General features: G+C 44.0%; 1 protein-coding gene across 2 annotated transcripts in view; it reads left to right on the top strand.

Annotated features, from left to right (window-relative positions):
* Positions 1 to 2,125: 2,125 nt before the first annotated feature.
* The window catches only part of LOC126237456 (dehydrogenase/reductase SDR family member 11-like), a 262,806-nt gene continuing 242,815 nt past the window's right edge, over positions 2,126 to 22,116 (top strand). For both annotated transcript variants that reach the window (XM_049947593.1, XM_049947590.1), the window contains exons 1-2: positions 2,126 to 2,313; positions 17,072 to 17,234. In XM_049947593.1, coding sequence (XP_049803550.1) covers positions 2,176 to 2,313; positions 17,072 to 17,234 — 301 coding nt within the window. In that variant the 5' untranslated portion in view covers positions 2,126 to 2,175. The remainder of the gene's footprint in view (positions 2,314 to 17,071; positions 17,235 to 22,116) is intronic.

Genomic DNA, 22,116 nt, shown 5'->3' with positions numbered 1-22,116 from the left:
ACTATAAAGGTAAATCATAGGAAACCTACATGATAATGACCACATAGAGAATTTAATTTCCGGCCCTCCTGCTACCATTCCAGTGTTCTATCAATTAGTCACCTCTCTTGGTAAGTCCGAAATGGTTCTTTATCCGGCATTTCTTTTAGAATGGCTGTTTCTAGTAATGCTGCTTCTGATCACGATGGTGTAATAAAGATTTTTCGTTTGTTAACAGTGCTACTCTGTATTCTTATTACATGAGATAAGACCTTTTTCATGCCAACGATTACCTTATTATCTTCTTGATATTATACAAGTTATTAAACGAATTTCGTAACAGATGAAGTTTAGATATTTAATTGTCCCATTCACATTCAGTTCATCAGAGGTAGAGTAAAAAAGTATAGAGAGAAATCGGCTGCGACCTTTCTGAAGAAAACGATGTACTCGAGTAATGCTTTACAGCTGCATGTAATTTTCATTAAACGCGATTTGTGTGTACAGTGCAACATGCGTCACTCATTCATTGTGCAATCCGAGAAAACTGTAACACTTCATAGTTGCTGGAAGCGGTATCTACCAAGTGTATCTGAAATGAGTAAGGTGGTGCTACAAATTTAAAACAGATTATCGAGCATTCGAGAAGGCGTCTTTATCTAGAGGTCAGTTTAACATTTGTAAGGCAGCGTCTTGAGCAATATATGACAATGGAACGCACAGCCCTGTCCTATATAGCCATCTCAGTACACTGTTTAGTCTTCTTTTGGACTATTAACATTACCTGGCGCGTAGTTTAATAATAACGATATTATTTTCCCATTAATAAAGAGTTCCCTTTACGCAGTACTGCAACGCACACTTGTTACGCTCTTACAACACTTCTGTTGATGGCAGGAGAGCATAAAATGATGCGAAAAGTTCTAAATTTTCGGAATGACAGATGTAAGATATGGGGGAAGACAGATATTATAAAACAAGAACCAACTGGGAAAAATGAGGGTGGAAGGGGAAAAAAACAGGTGCTACGATTAGAAACGAAATAAGAATAGGATGTATACTTCAGCCATACTGTTGAATCTATAAACTGAAGAAGGAATGACTCAAAAATTTGGCCAGGTGTTAGTAGTACGGGTTCCGTAAAATTATATGTATCACCCATTTCTGGAATCGATTATACTGGCAATTTTTGTCTATTATCGCCATTGGTACTGGCAAGATATCGGTCCCAAGGTTTCGAAGACATTCAAGAATGTTTTAACTTCGAGTCTAAAGTAGGATATACTGAATAGGGCCAGAAAGGTAGCAACAATAGAATCATCTTGAGGGAAAATGTTACTAATTGCGAAGTTACACTACAAAAATTTCCTTTACAAAGAAATTTGATCAAATATTCTCCATATTTCTTTGACAAATATCTTTGACGTGGCGCAAAACGGGGTTTTACACTCCCCTCAAATATTTCGCCATAGTTTCTACACTGCGCATGCGCCAGCATCACGTGTGTTCACAGAATTTGTGGCCATGGCTATATTTATAAACACTACGTTAAACGGCAAACAACTGCAGCGACGCTAGGGCTCCAAACGGCTACATTTCTCCATTCAGTTAAAAGAAGATGAACACTTTCTTTCGGGAAATTTAAGGCGAGGCGCTAGATTTCATCAAAGAAAATTTGACGATGATCTAACTTTGATAAAGTTCCATATTACCCTATCAAATTTTATTTGACAAAGAAACTTTGTCAAAAGATTTTGACAGTACAATATCGGTGTACAGACTAACTGAAAATAAAGTGGAGTGTACAGAGATCAAAACCCTTAAGCACCTTTAATATACTTTTTTACGTGTCAAAAACGTTTATACAACTTGTTACAAAACAAGTAAGCCGATGATACATCACATAAATCAGCTATTAGGTCCTGATTAAATTTGTTGTGGAATGCCATAGAAAAATAACTTCGTTTGACAAGGGAAGACCTGCAGCGCAAAATCTTTTTGAGCGTTTACTAACTGCATGGCCATGCTGCCGGCTACACAGATTTCCAGAGATAAACGGATCAGTGGCCTTGACGCATGACGTAATTCGCTTATCGTTACATGGATAAATGGCCGGCGCCGGCGCCAATGTTCGCAGTCTCCGCAGACCCGTGTACCCAGTCGCACAGCAGCGCCAGTAAGTCAGTCCACATAGCAATGGGCATCGAGAAATACAAGGGACGCGTAGCCCTGGTTACTGGCGCCAGCGCAGGCATCGGTGCTGCCATAGCGCAGGCGCTGCTGAAGCATGGACTCACCGTCGTCGGAATGGCCAGGAGGGCCGAAAAAGTTAAGGTAAGGACTCTCCAGCACTGCAAAGTATTCGGGTTAACACTTGCGCTATCAAGAAAGCTTTTAGACTGTAATATAGCTCAAGACGCCATGCTGAGGCCACTGCTAATTCGAAACATGTAACGGGTGTCCAGGAAGTAAGGACGTATTTGAACTTTGCAACATTTTCTCATACGACGGTTAGCAGCCGTGGTTTTTTCATGCTTGTTATCCGCCATCCTTTCCATTAGTAGGTAGATAGGATTTGTGTGGTGAGCATTGTTTATTTTCGTCATGGAGCAGGTGACAACTGAGCAATGTATCCAAGTGATAAAAAGTTATTACAAAAACAGTGAAATTCCCACGGCAACCGTTCGACAAGCGGAGAACGGGAACTTCACAAAAAGAATAATTTTTTCAGATGAGGCGCACTTCCACCTCGGTGGGTACATTAATAAGCAGAACTGTAGAATTTGGGGTAACGAAAATCCGTGAGTGACTGTGGAAGATAAGATGCTTCTTAAGTAATAGAACCCAGTAAGCTGTCCTCGATGGTGAGTGTTCATCGGAGGTGAGGTATCATCTGGAGTGCCCCAGGGAACTGTGGTGGGTCCGATTTTGTTTTCCATCTACATAAATGGTCTTTTGGATAGGGTGGATAGCAATGTGCGCCTTATTGCTGATGATGCTGTGGTGTACGGGAAGGTGTCGTCTTTGAGTAACTGTAGGAGGATACAAGATGACTTGGATAGGATTTGAGATTGGTGTAAAGAATGGCAGCTAACTCTAAATATAGATAAGTGTAAATTAATGTAGATGAATAGGAAAAAGAATCCCGTAATGTTTGAATACTCCATTAGCCGTGTAGCGCTTGACACAGTCACGTGGATTAAATATTTGGGCGTAACATTGCAGAGCGATATGAAGTGGGACAAGCATGTAATGGCAGTTGTGGGGAAGGCGGATAATCGTCTTCGGTTCATTGGTAGAATTTTGGGAAGATGTGGTTCATCTGTAAAGGAGACCGCTTATAAAACACTAATACGACCTATTCTTGAGTACTGCTCGAGCGCTTGGGATCCCTATCAGGTCGGATTGAGGGAGGACATTCAGAGGCGGGCTGCTAGATGTGTTACTGGTAGGTTTGATCATCACGCGAGTGTTACGGAAATGCTTCAGGAACTCGGGTGGGAGTCTCGGGAGGAAAGGAGGCGTTCTTTTCGTGAATCGCTACTGAGGAAATTTAGAGAACCAGCATTTGGGGATGACTGCAGTACAATTTTACTGCTGCCAACTTATATTTTGCGGAAATACCACAAAGATAAGATAAGAGAGATTAGGGCTCGTACAGTGGCATATAGGCAGTCATTTTTCCCTCGTTCTGTTTGGGAGTGGAACAGGGAGCGAAGATGCTAGTTGTGGTACGAGGTACCCTCCGCCATGCACCGTATGGCGGATTGCGGAGTATGTATGTAGGTGTAGATGTAGATGCATCCACAACGCAGGACTGTATGGTGTGGGTTATGGGCAGGAGTGATCGGCCCGTACTTTTCTTGAAAATGATGAGGGAGCTTACGTCATTATGAACGGTGACGGTTACCGAATCGTGCTTTCTGATTGGTTTTTCAATCTTATTGATGAAGAAGACGATTTTTGGTTTCAACAAAATAGTGCGACCTCGCACATCCCGTGAAACGATTACTCTGCTGAATGAAAAGTCTCCTCAAAAAATTATCTGTTTACGAGGCAACCAGAAATGCTCTGCCAGATCACGCGATCTTACGTTTTGTGATTTTTTTGTGGGGATTTGTGAAATCAAATGCGTACATGAGCAAACCACAAACAATACACCAATTGATGGATGGAATATAAAAAGGCTATTAACGGCGTCCCATCGAGAACTTCAATGAACGAATTGCTCGTGGCCGCGCTGCCTTGGGTGGTCAAATGGAGGATATTATTTTTCATACATAAATGGGAGAAGATACTTAATGTGATTGTAAAAAAACATTAGATTTTCAAAAAAATTTTTATGTTCTATAGCATTTTAATACCCGTCCCTACTTTCCGGAGCCGGCCGGAGTGGCCGAGCGGTTCTAGGCGCTACAGTCTGGAACCGCGCGACCGCTACGGTCGCAGGTTCGAATCCTGCCTCAGGCATGGATATGTGTGATGTCCTTAGGTTAGTTAGGGGACTGATGACCTCAGAAGTTAAGTCCCATAGTGCTCAGAGCCATATTTTACTTTCCGGACACGCTCTAGTAACATGGTATTTTGGTGCGTTAGGAATATTAGCTGCAAGATCTAGTAATTTCATAGCATAAATGGGACAAGCGGAGCTGTGATTGTCGGCTGACGTGTAATATAAGCATGTAGCGAGTGTATGAAGTGCAAGCATATGACCAATGAGGCTAATACAGGGTGTTTCAAAAATGACCGGTATATTTGAAATGGCAATAAAAACTAAACGAGCAGCGATAGAAATACACCGTTTGTTGCAATATGCTTGGGACAACAGTACATTTTCAGGCAGACAAACTTTCGAAATTACAGTAGTTACAATTTTCAACAACAGATGGCGCTGCGGTCTGGGAAACTCTATAGTACGATATTTTCCACATATCCACCATGCGTAGCAATAATATGGCGTAGTCTCTGAATGAAATTACCCGAAACCTTTGACAATGTGTCTGGCGGAATGGCTTCACATGCAGATGAGATGTACTGCTTCAGCTGTTCAATTGTTTCTGGATTCTGGCGGTACACCTGGTCTTTCAAGTGTCCCCACAGAAAGAAGTCACATGGGGTTCATGTCTGGCGAATAGGGAGGCCAATCCACGCCGCCTCCTGTATGTTTCGGATAGCCCAAAGCAATCACACGATCATCGAAATATTCATTCAGGAAATTAAAGACGTCGGCCGTGCGATGTGGCCGGGCACCATCTTGCATAAACCACGAGGTGTTCGCAGTGTCGTCTAAGGCGGTTTGTACCGCCACAAATTCACGAAGAATGTCCAGATAGCGTGATGCGGTAATCGTTTCGGATCTGAAAAATGGGCCAATGATTCCTTTGGAAGACATGGCGGCCCAGACCAGTACTTTTTGAGGATGCAGGGACGATGGGACTGCAACATGGGGCCTTTCGGTTCCCCATATGCGCCAGTTCTGTTTATTGACGAAGCCGTCCAGGTAAAAATAAGCTTCGTCAGTAAACCAAATGCTGCCCACATGCATATTGCCGTCATCAATCCTGTCCACTATATCGTTAGCGAATGTCTCTCGTGCAGCAATGGTAGCGGCGCTGAGGGGTTGCCGCGTTTGAATTTTGTATGGATAGAGGTGTAAACTCTGGCGCATGAGACGATACGTGGACGTTGGCGTCATTTGGACCGCAGCTGCAACACGGCGAACGGAAACCCGAGGCCGCTGTTGGATCACCTGCTGCACTAGCTGCGCGTTGCCCTCTGTGGTTGCCGTACGCGGTCGCCCTACCTTTCCAGCACGTTCATCCGTCACGTTCCCAGTCCGTTGAAATTTTTCAAACAGATCCTTTATTGTATCGCTTTTCGGTCCTTTGGTTACATTAAACCTCCGTTGAAAACTTCGTGTTGTTGCAACAACACTGTGTTCTAGGCGGTGGAATTCCAACACCAGAAAAATCATCTGTTCTAAGGAATAAAACATGTTGTCTACAGCACACTTGCACGTTGTGAACAGCACACGCTTACAGCAGAAAGACGACGTACAGAATGGCGCACCCACAGACTGCGTTGTGTTCTATATCTTTCACATCACTTGCAGCGCCATCTGTTGTTGAAAATTGTAACTACTGTTATTTCGAAAGTTTGTCCGCCTGAAAATGTACTGCTGTCCCAAGCATTTTGCAACAAACGGTGTATTTCTATCGCTGCTCGTTTAGTTTTTATTGCCGTTTCAAATATACCGGTCATTTTTTAAACACCCTGTACTTTTCATAACATTTGGTGCAGAGTGCAAACTATCGACGTTTTAGAGGGAGTATTGGGCACAACACGTCACTTTTGTCTTCAGGCATTGTTGTGTGAGGGGAACGCAGAGTAGTAATATGAATGGTGTGAGTTTAGTGTAGGGCGCACGTCGCCATCATCGAACTGGGATTGCTACGTGAGTTTCATATAACGCCGTTTCTTCACATTTTGCGCTAAGGCCTAACGTTTTAAGGTTACACCTACTTTTCTGCTTTTACACAGTTAGGTATTTAGTGGTAACAGCGAAGGTAATTGTTGCTTTACTGGTGCAAATCGAAATACATCTAATGAGGAAAATTGCTTTTCATAGATAAGTATCACAAAGGTCAATTTACGGTTATCTTACTCGTAAATGTGACAGCTTCAGTCAATGTTCATCTGCAGAAGAGATTTATTTGTAACAGGTAAGTAGCACAAATGTCAAATCAAGGTTATCTTACTCGTAAGTGGCGCTACTTCAGATAAGATTCGTTTATAACAGTCTGAGTGATTTCCTTTGGATTACGCGCATCTCGACGCAATTTTACGTATTTTCCAGCAGTTACAACATGAAATCGTACACTTACTGCTTTTGATGGGGAGAATGGTGATATGAGATTAAGATTTAAGATTCGGTAAGGATGGACAAAGATTATAAAAATGATGTTGTTGTGGTCTTCAGTCCTGAGACTGGTTTGATGCAGCTCTCCATGCTACTCTATCCTGTGCAAGCTCCTTCATCTCCCAGTACTTACTGCAACCTACATCCTTCTGAATCTGCTTAGTGTATTTATCTCTTGGTCTCCCTCTACGATTTTTACCCTCCGCGCTGCTCTCCAATACTAAGTTGGTGATCCATTGATGCCTCAGAACATGTCCTACCAACCGGTCCCTTCTTCTTGTCAAGTTGTGCCACAAACTCCTCTTCTCCCCAATTCTGTTCAATACCTCCTCATTAGTTATGTGATCTACCCATATAATCTTCAGCATTCTTCTGTAGCAGCACATTTCGAAAGCTTCTATTCTCTTCTTGTCCAAACTATTTATATCCATGTTTCACTTCCATACATGGCTACACTCCATACAAATACTTTCAGAAACGACTTCCTGACACTTAAATCTGTACTCGATTTTAACAAATTTCTCTTCTTCAGAAACGCTTTCCTTGCCATTGCCAGTCTACACTTTATATCCTCTCTACTTCGACCATCATCAGTTATTTTGCTCCCCAAATAGCAAAACTCCTTTACTACTTTAAGTGTCTGATTTCCTAACCTAATTACCACAGTATCACCCGACTTAATTCGACTACATTCCATTATCCTCGTTTTGCTTTTGTTGATGTTCATCTTATATCCTCCTTTCAAAACACTGTCCATTCCGTTCAGCTGCTCTTCCAAGTCCTTTGCTGTCTCTGATAGAATTACAGTGTCATCGACGAACCTCAAAGTTTTTATTTCTTCTCCATGGATTTTAATTCCTACTCCGAATTTTTCTTTTGCTTCCTTTACTGCTTGCTCAATATACAGATTGAATATCATTGTGGAGAGGCTAAAACCCTGTCTCACTCCCTTCCCAACCACTGCTTCCCTTTCATGCCCCTCGAATCTTATAACCGCCATCTGCTTTCTGTACAAATTGTAAATAGCCTTTCAATCCCTGTATTTTACCCCTGCCATCTTTAGAATTTGGAAGAGAGTATTCCAGTCAACATTGTCAAAAGCTTTCTCTAAGTCTGCAAATGCTAAAAGTGTAGGTTTGCCTGTCCTTAATCTTTCTTCTAAGGTAAGTCGTAAGGTCAGTATTGCCTCGCGTGTTCCAATATTTCTACGGAATCCAAACTGATCTTCCCCGAGGTCAGCTTCTACCAGTTTTTCCATTCGTCTCTAAAGAATCCGTGTTAGTATTTTGCAGCTGTAACTTATTAAACTGATAGTTCGGTAATTTTCACATCTGTCAACACCTGCGTTCTTTGGGATTGGGATTACTATATTCTATTTGAAGTCTGAGGGAATTTCGCCTATCTCATACATCTTGCTCACCAGAGGGTCGAGTTCTGTCAGGACTCGCTCTCCCAAGGCTGTCAGTAGTTCTAATGTAATGTTGTCTACTTCGGGGGCCTTGTTTTGACTCAGGTCTTTCAGTGCTCTGTCAAACTTTTCACACAGTATCATATCTCCTATTTCATCTTCATCTACATCCTCTCCCATTTCCATAAAATTGTCCTCAAGTACATCGCCCTTGATAAAAATTATACCAGAAATTAAATCTGGGTTATTTTGTCCTTAAGCACATAAGGTTGAGACATTGCTAATTTTGTGGCTGTCATAGCTCCAAATCGAACTTATTCGAACACTCCCACTTTGTCGTTTTAGAAATCTATTTAAAATGCCGCCGCTGCATAATTTGTTAAAGAAGAGACTCAGAAATAAGCTAAAGTGCAGTACAAAGCCTAAAAAGTAGTGGTATCCATCTCTTATTTTCTAAAACAAATAACTAATTACTTGTTCTCATTATTTCTGGATTAGTATTATTTCGGATATTTCAAAAACATTCATTTGTTGTCAGATGGTTTTAAGCAGAGAGAATACGAAATGCAGGTCGGTAATAGCAATAAATTCATCGTTAAATACAAATATGAGGAGAGATAAGTTTCAGTGCGAAGGACGTACAGTCCATAACTGGTATGCCAAGCAGGGAAAAGAGCCGTGAGTACTGACGCGATCATGTCGCCGACTCATCAGGTTGAAGATACCCATTTGCTGAAACATGTTGTCGCGCTACTTCAACAAGAATCGTAGACCCTTCAAGGCCTCTTTTAAGAGACCGAAGGCGTGGTAATCGCATGGGGAGAGATCAGACCGATAGACCGTGTGTTGGTCTATCCGTGTGCCTCCGACTTGAGTTGGCATAACACAAGACGTGAAGACGTGCGTTATTATGAAACAGCAGCACCTTTTGTCCCGCACAATTCCAGAACGGTGATTCCCGAGAGACGTGCTGCCTCATACACATCCTTCATTCTCCGATGAATGTCTGTCTGTGTTTCCCTTGGGCAGTCAAGAAAAGAATAACAGCACGTGGGTCTTGTTTTTGGACGCATTTGGTAATAACGTCGCCATAGTTCACGTTTCCCGATTTACCGCTCACCCGTTGGAAGTGCACGAAAGCCAAACTAACCCCATGCCAACATATCGGTACTTGTGCACTCGCATCGGAGCCACCCTACCATATATACAGGCTGCAGCAGCGCGTAGTGACGTTACGGGCACTTAACTCTGTAACAAAAGAACGTAAGCGCAACAGACATGGACGAGGGATCACTCTAGCGAAGATATGGGCTTCAAGTGAGCAACGTTCTTTGAGATAAGCGACTTTGTCAAAGGGCAGATTATTATTACGCAGAGGCTGTGAACGAGTACCTTGAAAACGGCGAAAGTGGCGAAGGCGGTCGAATGTTCACGTGCTACTGTCGTGACGTTCTACGGATAGAGGTAGAAGGACGGTAAAACTACCACTAGGGACTAAATGGTTGGACGTCCACGACTTTTCACAGAACGTGGAGTTTGTAGGCTTGTTTGCTCTGTAAGGTAGGATAGATGGCGATCAGAGACGTCTCTGCCGAAAAAGCACAGTGCTGGTGAATGCACGTTTCGGAGCGCATCGTTCATCATACATTGCTGAACACTGAGCTTCGTTGCAGACCACCCCTACGTGTTCACATGTTGACCCAGTGGCATTGTCACCGTTGCAGTGGGCACGGGGTCATCGGGATTCGGCCGTCGATCAGTGTAAACATGTCGGCTCTTCGGGTGAATCACATTTTTGCTACTCTAGATCTATGTTCGTCTCCGCACACGGTGTCACTGAAGTGAACGCCGGCACGAAACATGCAGCGCGCCACGGACGCAGGCTGGTGGGAGCACTATTATGCTATGGGAGAAATTCGCCAGCGTTTGCGTTGGACTTGTGGTGGCAATCTAAGACACGATGACAGCTACGAACCACCTGTATCCCTTCATTCATGATGTCTTCTCCATCATCTATGTCATTTCTCAGCACTACAATTGTTACTGTATCAGAACCGTGCTATAATTATTTGAGAGACATAATAGTGAACTCACGTTGATGTCTCGGTGACCAAATTCGCCCAATGTAATTTCTATGGACACCATGTGGGTCGCTATCGGGTGCCATAACAGCGCACACAAATGAGCCACCAGTTATTTATGCGCGTTACTGATACATACCTCCACAAACCTTCCAACAGATTGTGCGATCCTTGATACGCAGAATCAGTGAGGCATTTCGTTTCAGAGACAAACAGCTTCTAAGCAAGTGGTCCTAATGTTGTGGCTCATCAGTATATATATGTTAGAAAGTCTCTACTGAAATCCGCCCTGATAGCCGTGCGTGGTACAGCGCCGCTTGCGGGATGGGAAGATGCGTTGGCCCTGGATCGACTCAACTCCGCGAATTAATGACTAGGGTCGGCGTGCTGGCCAGCCAGGATGTGGTTTTTAGGCGGTTTCCCACACCCCGCCAGGTGAATACCGCTCTGGTATCCGAGTCCCGCTTGAGACGATTCGTCAACATTTAGAAAACTTTCTTCTCTTTCACATAAATAACACTACACACATACAGTTGGGGTACGCATTGGTTGGTTGGATGACTTGGAGGAGAGAACCAAACAGTGAGGTCATTGATTCCGTCGGATTAGGGAAGTAAGTCGACCGTGTCCTTTCAAAGGAACCATCCCTACATTTGCCTCAAGCGATTTAGGGAAATCACAGAAAACGGAAATCAGGATAGCCAGACGCGGGTTTGAACCATCGTCCACCCGAATGTGAGTCCAATGTATTAACCACTGCGGCACCTCGCTCGGCAGGATACGCATATTTCCTCCCAGGGTGTAACAATGGTGACAGGAAGGGCATCCGGCCGCCCCTTAAACCAACCATGTTAAACCCGTTAATAACCATGCCGACCCTGCGCCGATGCGTGACAAAGGCAAATGAAAAAGAAGAAGACAAAATGTTTGCTGAAGGTGGATGTCAGGAGTGTAGCTTTGTGCGGAAGTGAAGAGTGGACAATAATCACTTCAGGTCGGAAGAGAATAGAAGCTTTCGAAAAAGTGGTGCTACAGCATACTGCTGAATATTAGAGGGGTAGATAGGATAATTAAGGAGTAGGTACTGAATCGGAGAGAAAATAAAATTATGGTACTTAACTGTAGAATAGGACGGTAGACAATCGTCGATTTGGTAATGAAGGAGAGTTGGGGGGGGGGGGGGGGGAGATCGTAGAGTGAGACATAGAGCACAGGACAGACTGGCGTGTAGAGCTACATCAAACTACAGGGTGCACGAGAAGTCTCCGTACCTCTGTAGCCCCTTGTTACTAATAGATGTTATTAGGTTGGTTGGTAGTTATGTTACTTTTTATCATTTGTTGGAATCAGCTGCTAGAATAACTGTTTACATGTTTCCGCAGTTGGAGTTGTGTTTTAATTTGTAGCCACGGCAGATGGGAGCAGTCATAGTTACAGTACTGAGGAGCGTTTAGCGACAAGCAAGTGGGTGAACGAACGATAACACACACGGCAGGCAATGAAACAGATTATAGGGGCATTCCTGAAAAGATTTAATATGGATCCACAGCGAAAGACAACACTACTGGATAGGGAAAGACGTGCTTTTGCTTTTGGCAGTGTTAAAGAGAGACCGCGGAGTGGAAGGAAAGAGAAACGTGAAGAAACATGTGCCCCAGTCTCCGATTCGATTGAACAATCTCCTGTAAAGTAGACGAGCTTCGGAACTCCGTATACAGAGGACAACAATTCGAGTTCGCGTGAATAAAGACGTTAAGGTCAGACCTTTTCGACCGACGTTCGCAAACGTATTATCGGATACAGATCGAAATGAGCGCGTTTTAGCGTGCCGTGCTTTGTTAATTCAGTTTACAAATGCAGTGAACAGTGCCAACGCTACGTTTCCAGATGAATGTGCCACTTATCGCAGCTCACGAACTAGAAAAATTGTCACTTGGGCTAAAGAAAGTCTTCATTACACAGTCGAGTTAGGAGGAAAACCGCCTCACATAATGGTATAGGCAGTGACAACATCACAACGTCTGCTTCGACCGTACTCTTTTGAACTGATGCGATAGTTCCCGATATCACACTCTTTGACATTTTAAACAGATATTGTGTGGCAATTTGATTATATAATAGTAAGACAAAGATTTTGGAACCAGATTTTCAAACTTTGAGCCATTTCCAGGAGCAGATGTGGACTCTGATCGTAATTTTCGTGTAATGAACTGTAGATTAAAACTGGAGAATCTGAAAAAAATAGTTTGTAAGGTAAGGAGGTGGGACCTATATAAGTTGAAAGAATCAGAACTAGGCGTTGTTGAGAGTTTCAAACATAGTATTAAAAACGACAGCCTGAAACAGGAGAGAGAAATGCAGTGGAAGATGAAGGGGTAGCTTTGACAGATGAAACAGTGAAGGAAGCAAAGGTTCAGATAGGTAAAGCGACAAGGAGTAGTATAAAAAATTGGATATCACAGCAGATATTGAATTTAATATGATGAAGGAGGAAGTACAAAAATGTAGCAAATGAAACAGGTAAAAGAGAATACAAACATTTAAAAGTTGAGATTGAGAGAAAGTGCAAAATGGCTAAACAGGGTTGGATAAAGGATAAATATACGTCTGTAGAAGCATGTATAATTAAGGGGAAGATAGATACCGCCTAAAGAAAAACTAAATAGCCCTCAGATAACAAAGAAGAAGCTGTATGAAAATCAAGAGCTCAGTGCTAAGGAAAGAAGGGAAGATGAAAGATGGAAGTAACGTACAGAGGAGCTGTACAAGGGAAATGAATTCGGAGGCAATGTTATAGAAAGTGAAGAGAAAGTAGATGAAGACGGGAAGGAAGATTCGCAGCGAGAAGAATTTGACTGAGCACTGAAAGATCTTAGTCGAAGCAAAGCTCCAGGAGTAGATGACTTTCCATCATAACTACTGATACCCTTGGGAGAGCCAACCATCACAAGCTATTCCACCTGGCATCCAAGATATGTGAGGCACAGCTAGTACCCTAAGACTTCAAGAAGAAGGTAGTAATACCGATTCCAAAGAAAGAAAGTGGTGAAAATTACCGAACTATTAGTTTAATAAGTCATTTTTGAAAAATAGTGACACGAATTATTTACAGAAGAATGAATAAACTGGTAGAAGCTGACCTCGAGGAAGATGACTTTGGGTTCTGGAGAAATGTTGGCACATGCGAGGCAATACCGGCCCTACGACATAGCTTAGAAGGTAGGTATTGTAGACTTAGACAAACCTACTGACAATTTTGATGGGAATACACTCGCTGAAATTCTGAAGGTATCAGGGGTAAAATACAGTGAGCGAGTATGAAATTCATTAAGAAGCGAGGGGCTGGAGTGATAAGGTGTGAGACTACCAAAACCATAACGCTTCATTCAGAAAAGATAAATTATTTAAAGCTCTCTAATCTCTTACTATGAATTTGCTTTTAACACGTAAAACTCGACAGCCTCGTATTAATGTAAGAAAAATTCCCATAAACATTAATATCTGAACTTTGCCCACTTTTTAATTGAGGTTTGATATTGTGACGTGGCGTAGAGTTTCTGCCGCAGAATAAATCCGGTAAAGCACAGTATGAATTCAGGCACTACTAGTACAGACATGAAAGATTTCAGGTTACAAATGTTTCTAAAAATACTTTAAGCGTTACTAAACATTTAGTTAACACATCTCTGAAGCATAGCAGATTAGAATTACCAACGAGCAGCTATGAAGCAATTTAAAAGAATAAGCCTTATGTGAATCAAAGGAATATTATTTGAACTTTTGAAATCAAATAACTCAGGCTATTTCTATAAAAGACTCCGCACATAAAATTTAAACAACAACGGCCACATAACTTCAACTAAACCAGCAAGCAATAAACTGACCTTATATTAATCCCGAGTACCAAATAAATTACACAAAACCAGCACAAATAACTTTTAGACCCAACAGACAGATACAACTGTCGGAGAAACAGCCAGAAAACTTTAATCAATGCAATTAAGCCTTGTTGGATGCTAAATATCGGCACAACTACCTTTTCACAGCGTAAAAAACAACACAATTTACGCATTGCGAAGATCGACACTTCGTCTTCAGATTTACTGTACAAGATGCCTCTAAGAGCGACCAATATAAAACATAAACACGAGCAATAAGAAGGATAACATAACTTGGGTACTTCCCCTGCAGCCGTTTCTTCTTAAGATGTACAACCACATCACTGTCAGCTGATAAAACAGATGAACATGGAATGGCATATGTCGTCCACAGGTAATGGCAACGTCACATTAACATATGCTTTAAAATATATTATGGCATGTTAATCTATTTTATCAGGTGACAGTGATGTGGATATGCCTCTTAGGAAGACACGGCTGCAAGGGAAGTAGCAACGTTCCTTTTTGTTATTTTTATTGCTCTTGTTTTGATTTACGTTGGTCGCTCTTAGAGGTTTTTTTACAGTAATTATGAACATAAAGGCTTGACCTTCGAAATGTGTACATTCTAATGTTTTTACTGTGTAAATAGGTTGTTGAGACGAAATTTTAACATTGATTTTGACAACCACGACCTCATATCCATTATTAATAAAAGAATACCCAAGTTGGAACCGACAGGCTCTTTAAATGAAGTCAGGGTCAACTCACACCTAAAACACACAGTATGAAGAGCCCTTCGGCAAAGTGGATAACTCCAAATAACTGTTCGTATAGTCTGTTCACTAAAGTGCTCACAAAACAAGTCCAACAGGCGACAATGATTTCGGGTCAGTAATCCCACTTTCCGCAAATTCTGTATACACCAAACAGCAGACAAAGTTCCTAAGCTCTCTTCCACTAAATCCTAGCGACGTACTTCCGGAGGATGTACAACTTCGATAACTGCTTATAGTATTCATGTCCGAAATGACTGATATCTCTTTTTTTTAGTGTCCCATCCCGCAGGTACCTGCCGAAAAATGTCTGAGACTCAGCTCAAACGCATAGCAGTGAAGTCGCTGCGACAAAGAGCGTGCTTGACCCCTGGTGGGACGCAAAGGAGTTGGTTGCTTAGCTACTTAGGCAAAGAGCTGATATCGAGCTTTCGATTCCATATCGAAGCTCCGCGCGGGTCAGAAAGGTTATATACGACTTTTAAAGAAAACAAATTGCAGTCATAAGAGTCGAAAGGCTTGAAAGGGAAGCAGTGGTTAAGGAGGAGTGAGTCAGGGTTGTAGTCTATCCCTGGTGTCACACTGAGTTAACAGTTATGGAAGGCAAGGAAAAATTTTGAGAAGGAATTAAGGTACAGGGAGAAGAGATAGAGAGATTGAGGCTTGCCTATGACATCGTAATTCTGTCAGAGACAGCAGAGGACATGGAAATGCAGTTGAGTAGAATGGCAGTCTCTTCAAAGGAGGATATTAACAAGAGTAATTGAACGTAGCCGATTTACATTATGCGATGTTGAGAGAATCAGATAAGATAACGAGACACTGGAGATAGTCGGTGATTTTGGCTATCTGGCTATCTGGCCGAAGTAACGGGGATATAAAACTAGACTGGCAAATGGCAAGAAAAGAGTTTTTCGAAGAAAGAAGTTTCTTAATATATAATAGAAACTTACGTGTTGTGAAGCATTTTGTGAAGGCATTTGTAAGAAAGAGAAATGTGGACGATAAGGAGGTCAGACGAGAAGATTTTGAAATGTGGTGTTACAGAAGAGTGCTGAAGATTAGATGGGCAGATCGCGTAACCCACGAGGAGGTCGAGAATAGAATTGGGTAGAAAAGAAATGTTTGGCACAACTAAACCAGAGGAAAGGATCGGTTGAGAGGACGCAATCTGATACGTCAAGAAATCGTCGGTTGTGTACTGGGGGGACAAAAGTTGCAGATGGAGACGAAGAGACGAGGTGGCCTGCAGTCGCAGGTTCAGATGACTGTCGGCTGGAGTAGCTGTTCAGAGATGAAGAGACTTGCACACGATAGGGTAGATGGAGAGGTGCCTTAAACTAATGTTCGGACTGAAGACCACAAGAACAATGTGAGCCGACTTCCCAATGAATCGCACAGCCAGTCTTTCTCGAACAGTTCAGTTTTTTCCATTTTCCTATCGATCCTTGAAACGAACCATTCAAAATCTTTTGCTGTGATGTAGATGAATTTACTGATGGTAATTATGATGGTTTACACTGAAGTTTGCCATATAAATTGGTTTCCACGCTGGCATCGGCGATGGAGTAATTCCTTGCTCCACCAGTGGTGTCCTAATTTTGTTTCCATTTTCTTCATGAAATATGTGTACAGCATCATCATGACTGCAGTCGTGGACGTAATATCCGGAGGTACGACACAGTACGTCGAATTAGTTGTTAAGCCCTAACTGTTGGCTTATCCTTCCCCTGTTTGTTCCGCGAAAGGTTTCGCTCCGTGTCAATGGAGGAACGAGACAGGCGTCTCACGAAATATCCTGTTTCGCGAAACAGTTATTGTAAACGCATAGCTGGACAATACGTGGTCTGTTTGAGGGTATACAGAACTTGTTGCTTTATCTCCACGACCTAAAAGGATCACGTAAATAGTCAAAATCTTGCGTAATCGTGAGAACGTTCGCAATCGCATAAAGAGCAACGCTTTAATGACTTACTCCTTTCATTATTTTCTTTTCTTGTATACAGTGATGTATTTGTGCCCCATAACAGGAACTGGCACTCAAGGATGCCCCAGGAAAGCTGCACGCCATTGCCGGGGATGTGAGCGACGAAGCCAGCATCCTGGCTGCCTTCAAGTGGGTCAAGGACAACCTGGGCGGCGTCGACATCCTCGTCAACAACGCTGGTGTATTCCCGAACAGTAGTCTTACAGGTATGAGCAGCATTTTTGGAGTATCGGATGTCGTTTATTTAAGAGCACTTGCAAAATCAACCAATTGAAAAATAATGATGTACTCAGCATCTAGATCTACACCTACACACTTTGCAGTCCACCATACGGTGCGTTATGGAGGGTACCTTGAACCACTGGTAATTATTCGCTTTCCTGTTCCATTCAGAAGTGGAACAAGAGAGAAACGACTGTCTATACGTTTCCCTACAAGCCACGATTTCTCTTATCTTGTCTCCGACGTCAATTCGCGAGATATATATTGGTGGCCACAGGATCGGTCTGCAGTCTGTCGCAAATGTTAGTTGTGTCAACGTTCCTAGTAGTGCGGTGCCAGTTTGTGCCCCAGTTGACATAAGCTCTGCTTGGGCCGCCAAGTTGATAGGTGCGCCAGATCTGTGTACAAATGGTATCACAGTAGCTTGAACTGACACAGTGAAAGTATTCTACGAGAACAAAAGCAGAAACTTACCAGTAAACACGGGTCCGCAAATGAGCCATTTAAGGGATAATGTGAATGTGTGGTTTCGAGGTGCCGCTGGCTTCAGAATCAAATGTTGTCCCAGTTAGTATAAATGTATTTGAAATTTAGACTTTTCGTTTATGTACTCTTGCAACACGGCTGAAATTTCACCCACAAAGGAGACTTCAAAACTTGAAGTCTCTCGTATGTTGATCTTTAGCCTACGAGCTAATTCTGAGGAGAATTTTGCGACGTACAATGTTCTACAGAAGGTCTCTGCTTGTCAGAAGAAGGTACATCTCCAACGAAAAGGGAAATGAGCTTCAGCGAATCGTCAGTAATGTCGCCCTTATTCAGCGACATTGGCAGGGAGCGTTTCTCCGTTCCTCTGTCTCGGTCGCGGAGTGTGACGAATCGCCTCAAGTCACCCTTTCACCGGACACGAACCCAATGTACAAAACCAGCGCCCATGCCCTATGGGGAACTGGTTGGAGTATCCTGCACAAAGTTCACTGTAAACCATTACTCGCCGGCCGCGGTGGCCAAGCGGTTATAGGCGCTCAGCCCGGAACCACGCCTCGGGCATGGATGTGTGTGATGTCCTTAGGTTAGTTAGGTTTAAGTAGTTCTAGGGGACTGATGACCTCAGATGTTAAGTCCCATAGTGCTCAGAGCCATTTGAACCATTCTGAAACAATTAATCGCATCTGTCAGTATCGCCGTTACCTGTTGAGAGGTTTCACAAACAACACACAAATTTACACACATGACTTCGCTCAGTCAACTGTTCTCTTTTTTATTCCTGGCATATTTTGTTGTTTAAAATATCTACACTCCTGGAAATGGAAAAAAGAACACATTGACACCGGTGTGTCAGACCCACCATACTTGCTCCGGACACTGCGAGAGGGCTGTACAAGCAATGCTCACACGCACGGCACAGCGGACACACCAGGAACCGCGGTGTTGGCCGTCGAATGGCGCTAGCTGCGCAGCATTTGTGCACCGCCGCCGTCAGTGTCAGCCAGTTTGCCGTGGCATACGGAGCTCCATCGCAGTCTTTAACACTGGTAGCATGCCGCGACAGCGTGGACGTGAACCGTATGTGCAGTTGACGGACTTTGAGCGAGGGCGTATAGTGGGCATGCGGGAGGCCGGGTGGACGTACCGCCGAATTGCTCAACACGTGGGGCGTGAGGTCTCCACAGTACATCGATGTTGTCGCCAGTGGTCGGCGGAAGGTGCACGTGCCCGTCGACCTGGGACCGGACCGCAGCGACGCACGGATGCACGCCAAGACCGTAGGATCGTACGCAGTGCCGTAGGGGACCGCACCGCCACTTCCCAGCAAATTAGGGACACTGTTGCTCCTGGGGTATCGGCGAGGACCATTCGCAACCGTCTCCATGAAGCTGGGCTACGGTCCCGCACACCGTTAGGCCGTCTTCCGCTCACGCCCCAACATCGTGCAGCCCGCCTCCAGTGGTGTCGCGACAGGCGTGAATGGAGGGACGAATGGAGACGTGTCGTCTTCAGCGATGAGAGTCGCTTCTGCCTTGGTGCCAATGATGGTCGTATGCGTGTTTGGCGCCGTGCAGGTGAGCGCCACAATCGGGACTGCATACGACCGAGGCACACAGGGCCAACACCCAGCATCATGGTGTGGGGAGCGATCTCCTACACTGGCCGTACACCACTGGTGATCGTCGAGGGGACACTGAATAGTGCACGGTACATCCAAACCGTCATCGAACCCATCGTTCTACCATTCCTAGACCGGCAAGGGAACTTGCTGTTCCAACAGGACAACGCACGTCCGCATGTATCCCGTGCCACCCAACGTGCTCTAGAAGGTGTAAGTCAACTACCCTGGCCAGCAAGATCTCCGGATCTGTCCCCCATTGAGCATGTTTGGGACTGGATGAAGCGTCGTCTCACGCGGTCTGCACGTCCAGCACGAACGCTGGTCCAACTGAGGCGCCAGGTGGAAATGGCATGGCAAGCCGTTCCACAGGACTACATCCAGCATCTCTACGATCGTCTCCATGGGAGAATAGCAGCCTGCATTGCTGCGAAAGGTGGATATACACTGTACTAGTGCCGACATTGTGCATGCTCTGTTGCCTGTGTCTATGTGCCTGTGGTTCTGTCAGTGTGATCATGTGATGTATCTGACCCCAGGAATGTGTCAATAAAGTTTCCCCTTCCTGGGACAATGAATTCACGGTGTTCTTATTTCAATTTCCAGGAGTGTATTAATACGTACAGTACATTACTTACATTGATTCTAGCATATCTAATATAAGAATACGTTGGTCCAGGCACAGTCATTGCTTAATGTTAAGTAATTCTTATACCTGTGAAAATCTGGTGAAGGAAATACACTATGTGATCCAAAGAATCCGGACACCTGGCTGAAAATGACTTACAAGTTCATGGCGCGCTCCATCGGTAGTGCTGGAATTCAATATGGTGTTGGCCCACCCTTAGCCTTTATGACAGCTTCCACTCTCGCAGGCACTACGTTCAGTCAGGTGCTGGGGAATGGCAGCCCATTCTTCACGGAGTGCTGCACTGAGGAGATGTATCGGTGTCGGTCGGTGAGGCCTGGCACGAACTCGGCGTTCCAAAACATCCCAAAGGTGTTCATAGGATTCAGGTCATGGCTCCGTGCAGGCTAGTCCATTACAGGGCTGTTATTGTCATGTAACCAATCCGCCCCGGGCGTGCATTATGAACAGGTACTCGATCATATTGAAAGATGCAGTCGCCATTTCCAAATTGCTCTTCAACAGTGGGAAGCAAGAAGATGCTTAAAACATCAATGCACGCCTGTGTTGTGATAGTGCCACGCAAAACAACAAGGGTTGCACGCCACCTCCATGAAAAACACGACCACACCACAACACTACCGCCTCTGAATTTTACACAGATGACGTTCACCGGGCATTCGCCATATCCATACTGTAGTCTACTACGGTCGGCAGGGAAGAACTAACAATCAATTTGAACACACTTATTACAATAAAAAAACGCCTTCTTGGCATACACAAAAGTTTTCAATGCAGAACAAAAAAAAAACCACAACTCTGTGATTGCAAAGCAGATAAGGAAACAGGACAATGGAAGAATATACTGATCAAAACTACTCTACAAAATACAATGCGCTGCTAGAAGACTGCGGAGAGAGAATACAATGCTAGGGCCGGCGTAAATACTGGCCGGAGCTGTTCCTAGCGGTTGGTAAACGCTGCCTATCTGACGGTCTAGGCGTGCTTATAAAGCCAGGTCGTCGGAGTGCTACAGCAGTCGTATGAGTTCTGATTGGTGGAACATTGTCACATGTTGTCTGGCGAAGTAGTTCTGTGTTTATTTGGAAAGTACGAGGCCTGTTCAGAAAGTAAGCTCCGATTGATTGCCAAATTGAAACCACAGTGTACATCAGAAATGTTTTACTTGTAACAATTAGCTACACCTTTCAGCTACTTCTCTACGTAGTCGCCGTTCTGACTTAGACTTTTGTCATAGCGTTGTACCAACTTTTCAATAGCCTCATCATAGAAGGCAGCCGCCAGTGCTTTCCGCCAATTCTCCACGATGGCCTACACCTCGTTGTCTGTGTCAAAATGTTGTCTTCACAGACAGCGGTTCATGTGACCAGAGATGAAACTCAGGGGGAGACAATTGCGGACTGTATTGTGGGTAATCTCACATTTCCATTTGAAAACGATGCAGGAACATCTTCATTGCCCCTGCAGAATGCGGCTGAGAATTGTCTTGAAGAAGAAACAGCACGACAGTTATGTAATGTTAGCTGCATAGCTTCAGGCGAAATTTCTCACCAGGCCCTCGTACTTGGCGGCAGACACTATTTTCTAGACATCTTTACGCACTCACTGCGAGCTCAGAAATGAGAAGAGCGACGTGATGCTAACTGGGGTTATACTAGAGACACTACCCAACATATCTGTGCAAAGCTTTATCGGATTTTCATAGTCGTTTCCATTTCGCGACCGATCGGAGCTTACTTTCTGAACGCCCCTCGTATGTTATTGTTTCTGTCCGCTGGCGAAGTTTCTCTCCGGACTGCTGAAAGGGGATTAGCAACCCATCTTGCGTATCGGTTCTGCAGGCCCTCTACCAATAAGGGGCCGCTACGACACACCCTGCCATAAGATCGCCACATTGTGTGCGGTGATTCGTCACTCCACACAGCGTTTTTCAATGTCCAATCGTCCAATGTTTACGCTACTTACACCAAGCGAGGTGTCGTTTGGCATTTGCCAGTGTTATTTGTGGCTTATAAGTAGCAGCTCGACTATGAAATCCAAGTTTTGTCACCTCCCGCCAACTGTCATAGTACTTGCAGTGGATCATGATGCATTTTGGAATTCCTGTGTG

The sequence above is a fragment of the Schistocerca nitens genome, chromosome 2 (assembly GCF_023898315.1).
Source record: "Schistocerca nitens isolate TAMUIC-IGC-003100 chromosome 2, iqSchNite1.1, whole genome shotgun sequence".
Taxonomy (NCBI): domain Eukaryota; kingdom Metazoa; phylum Arthropoda; class Insecta; order Orthoptera; family Acrididae; genus Schistocerca; species Schistocerca nitens.
Note: the sequence above shows the minus strand (reverse complement) of the source record. Positions and strands in the feature narration are given on the sequence as shown.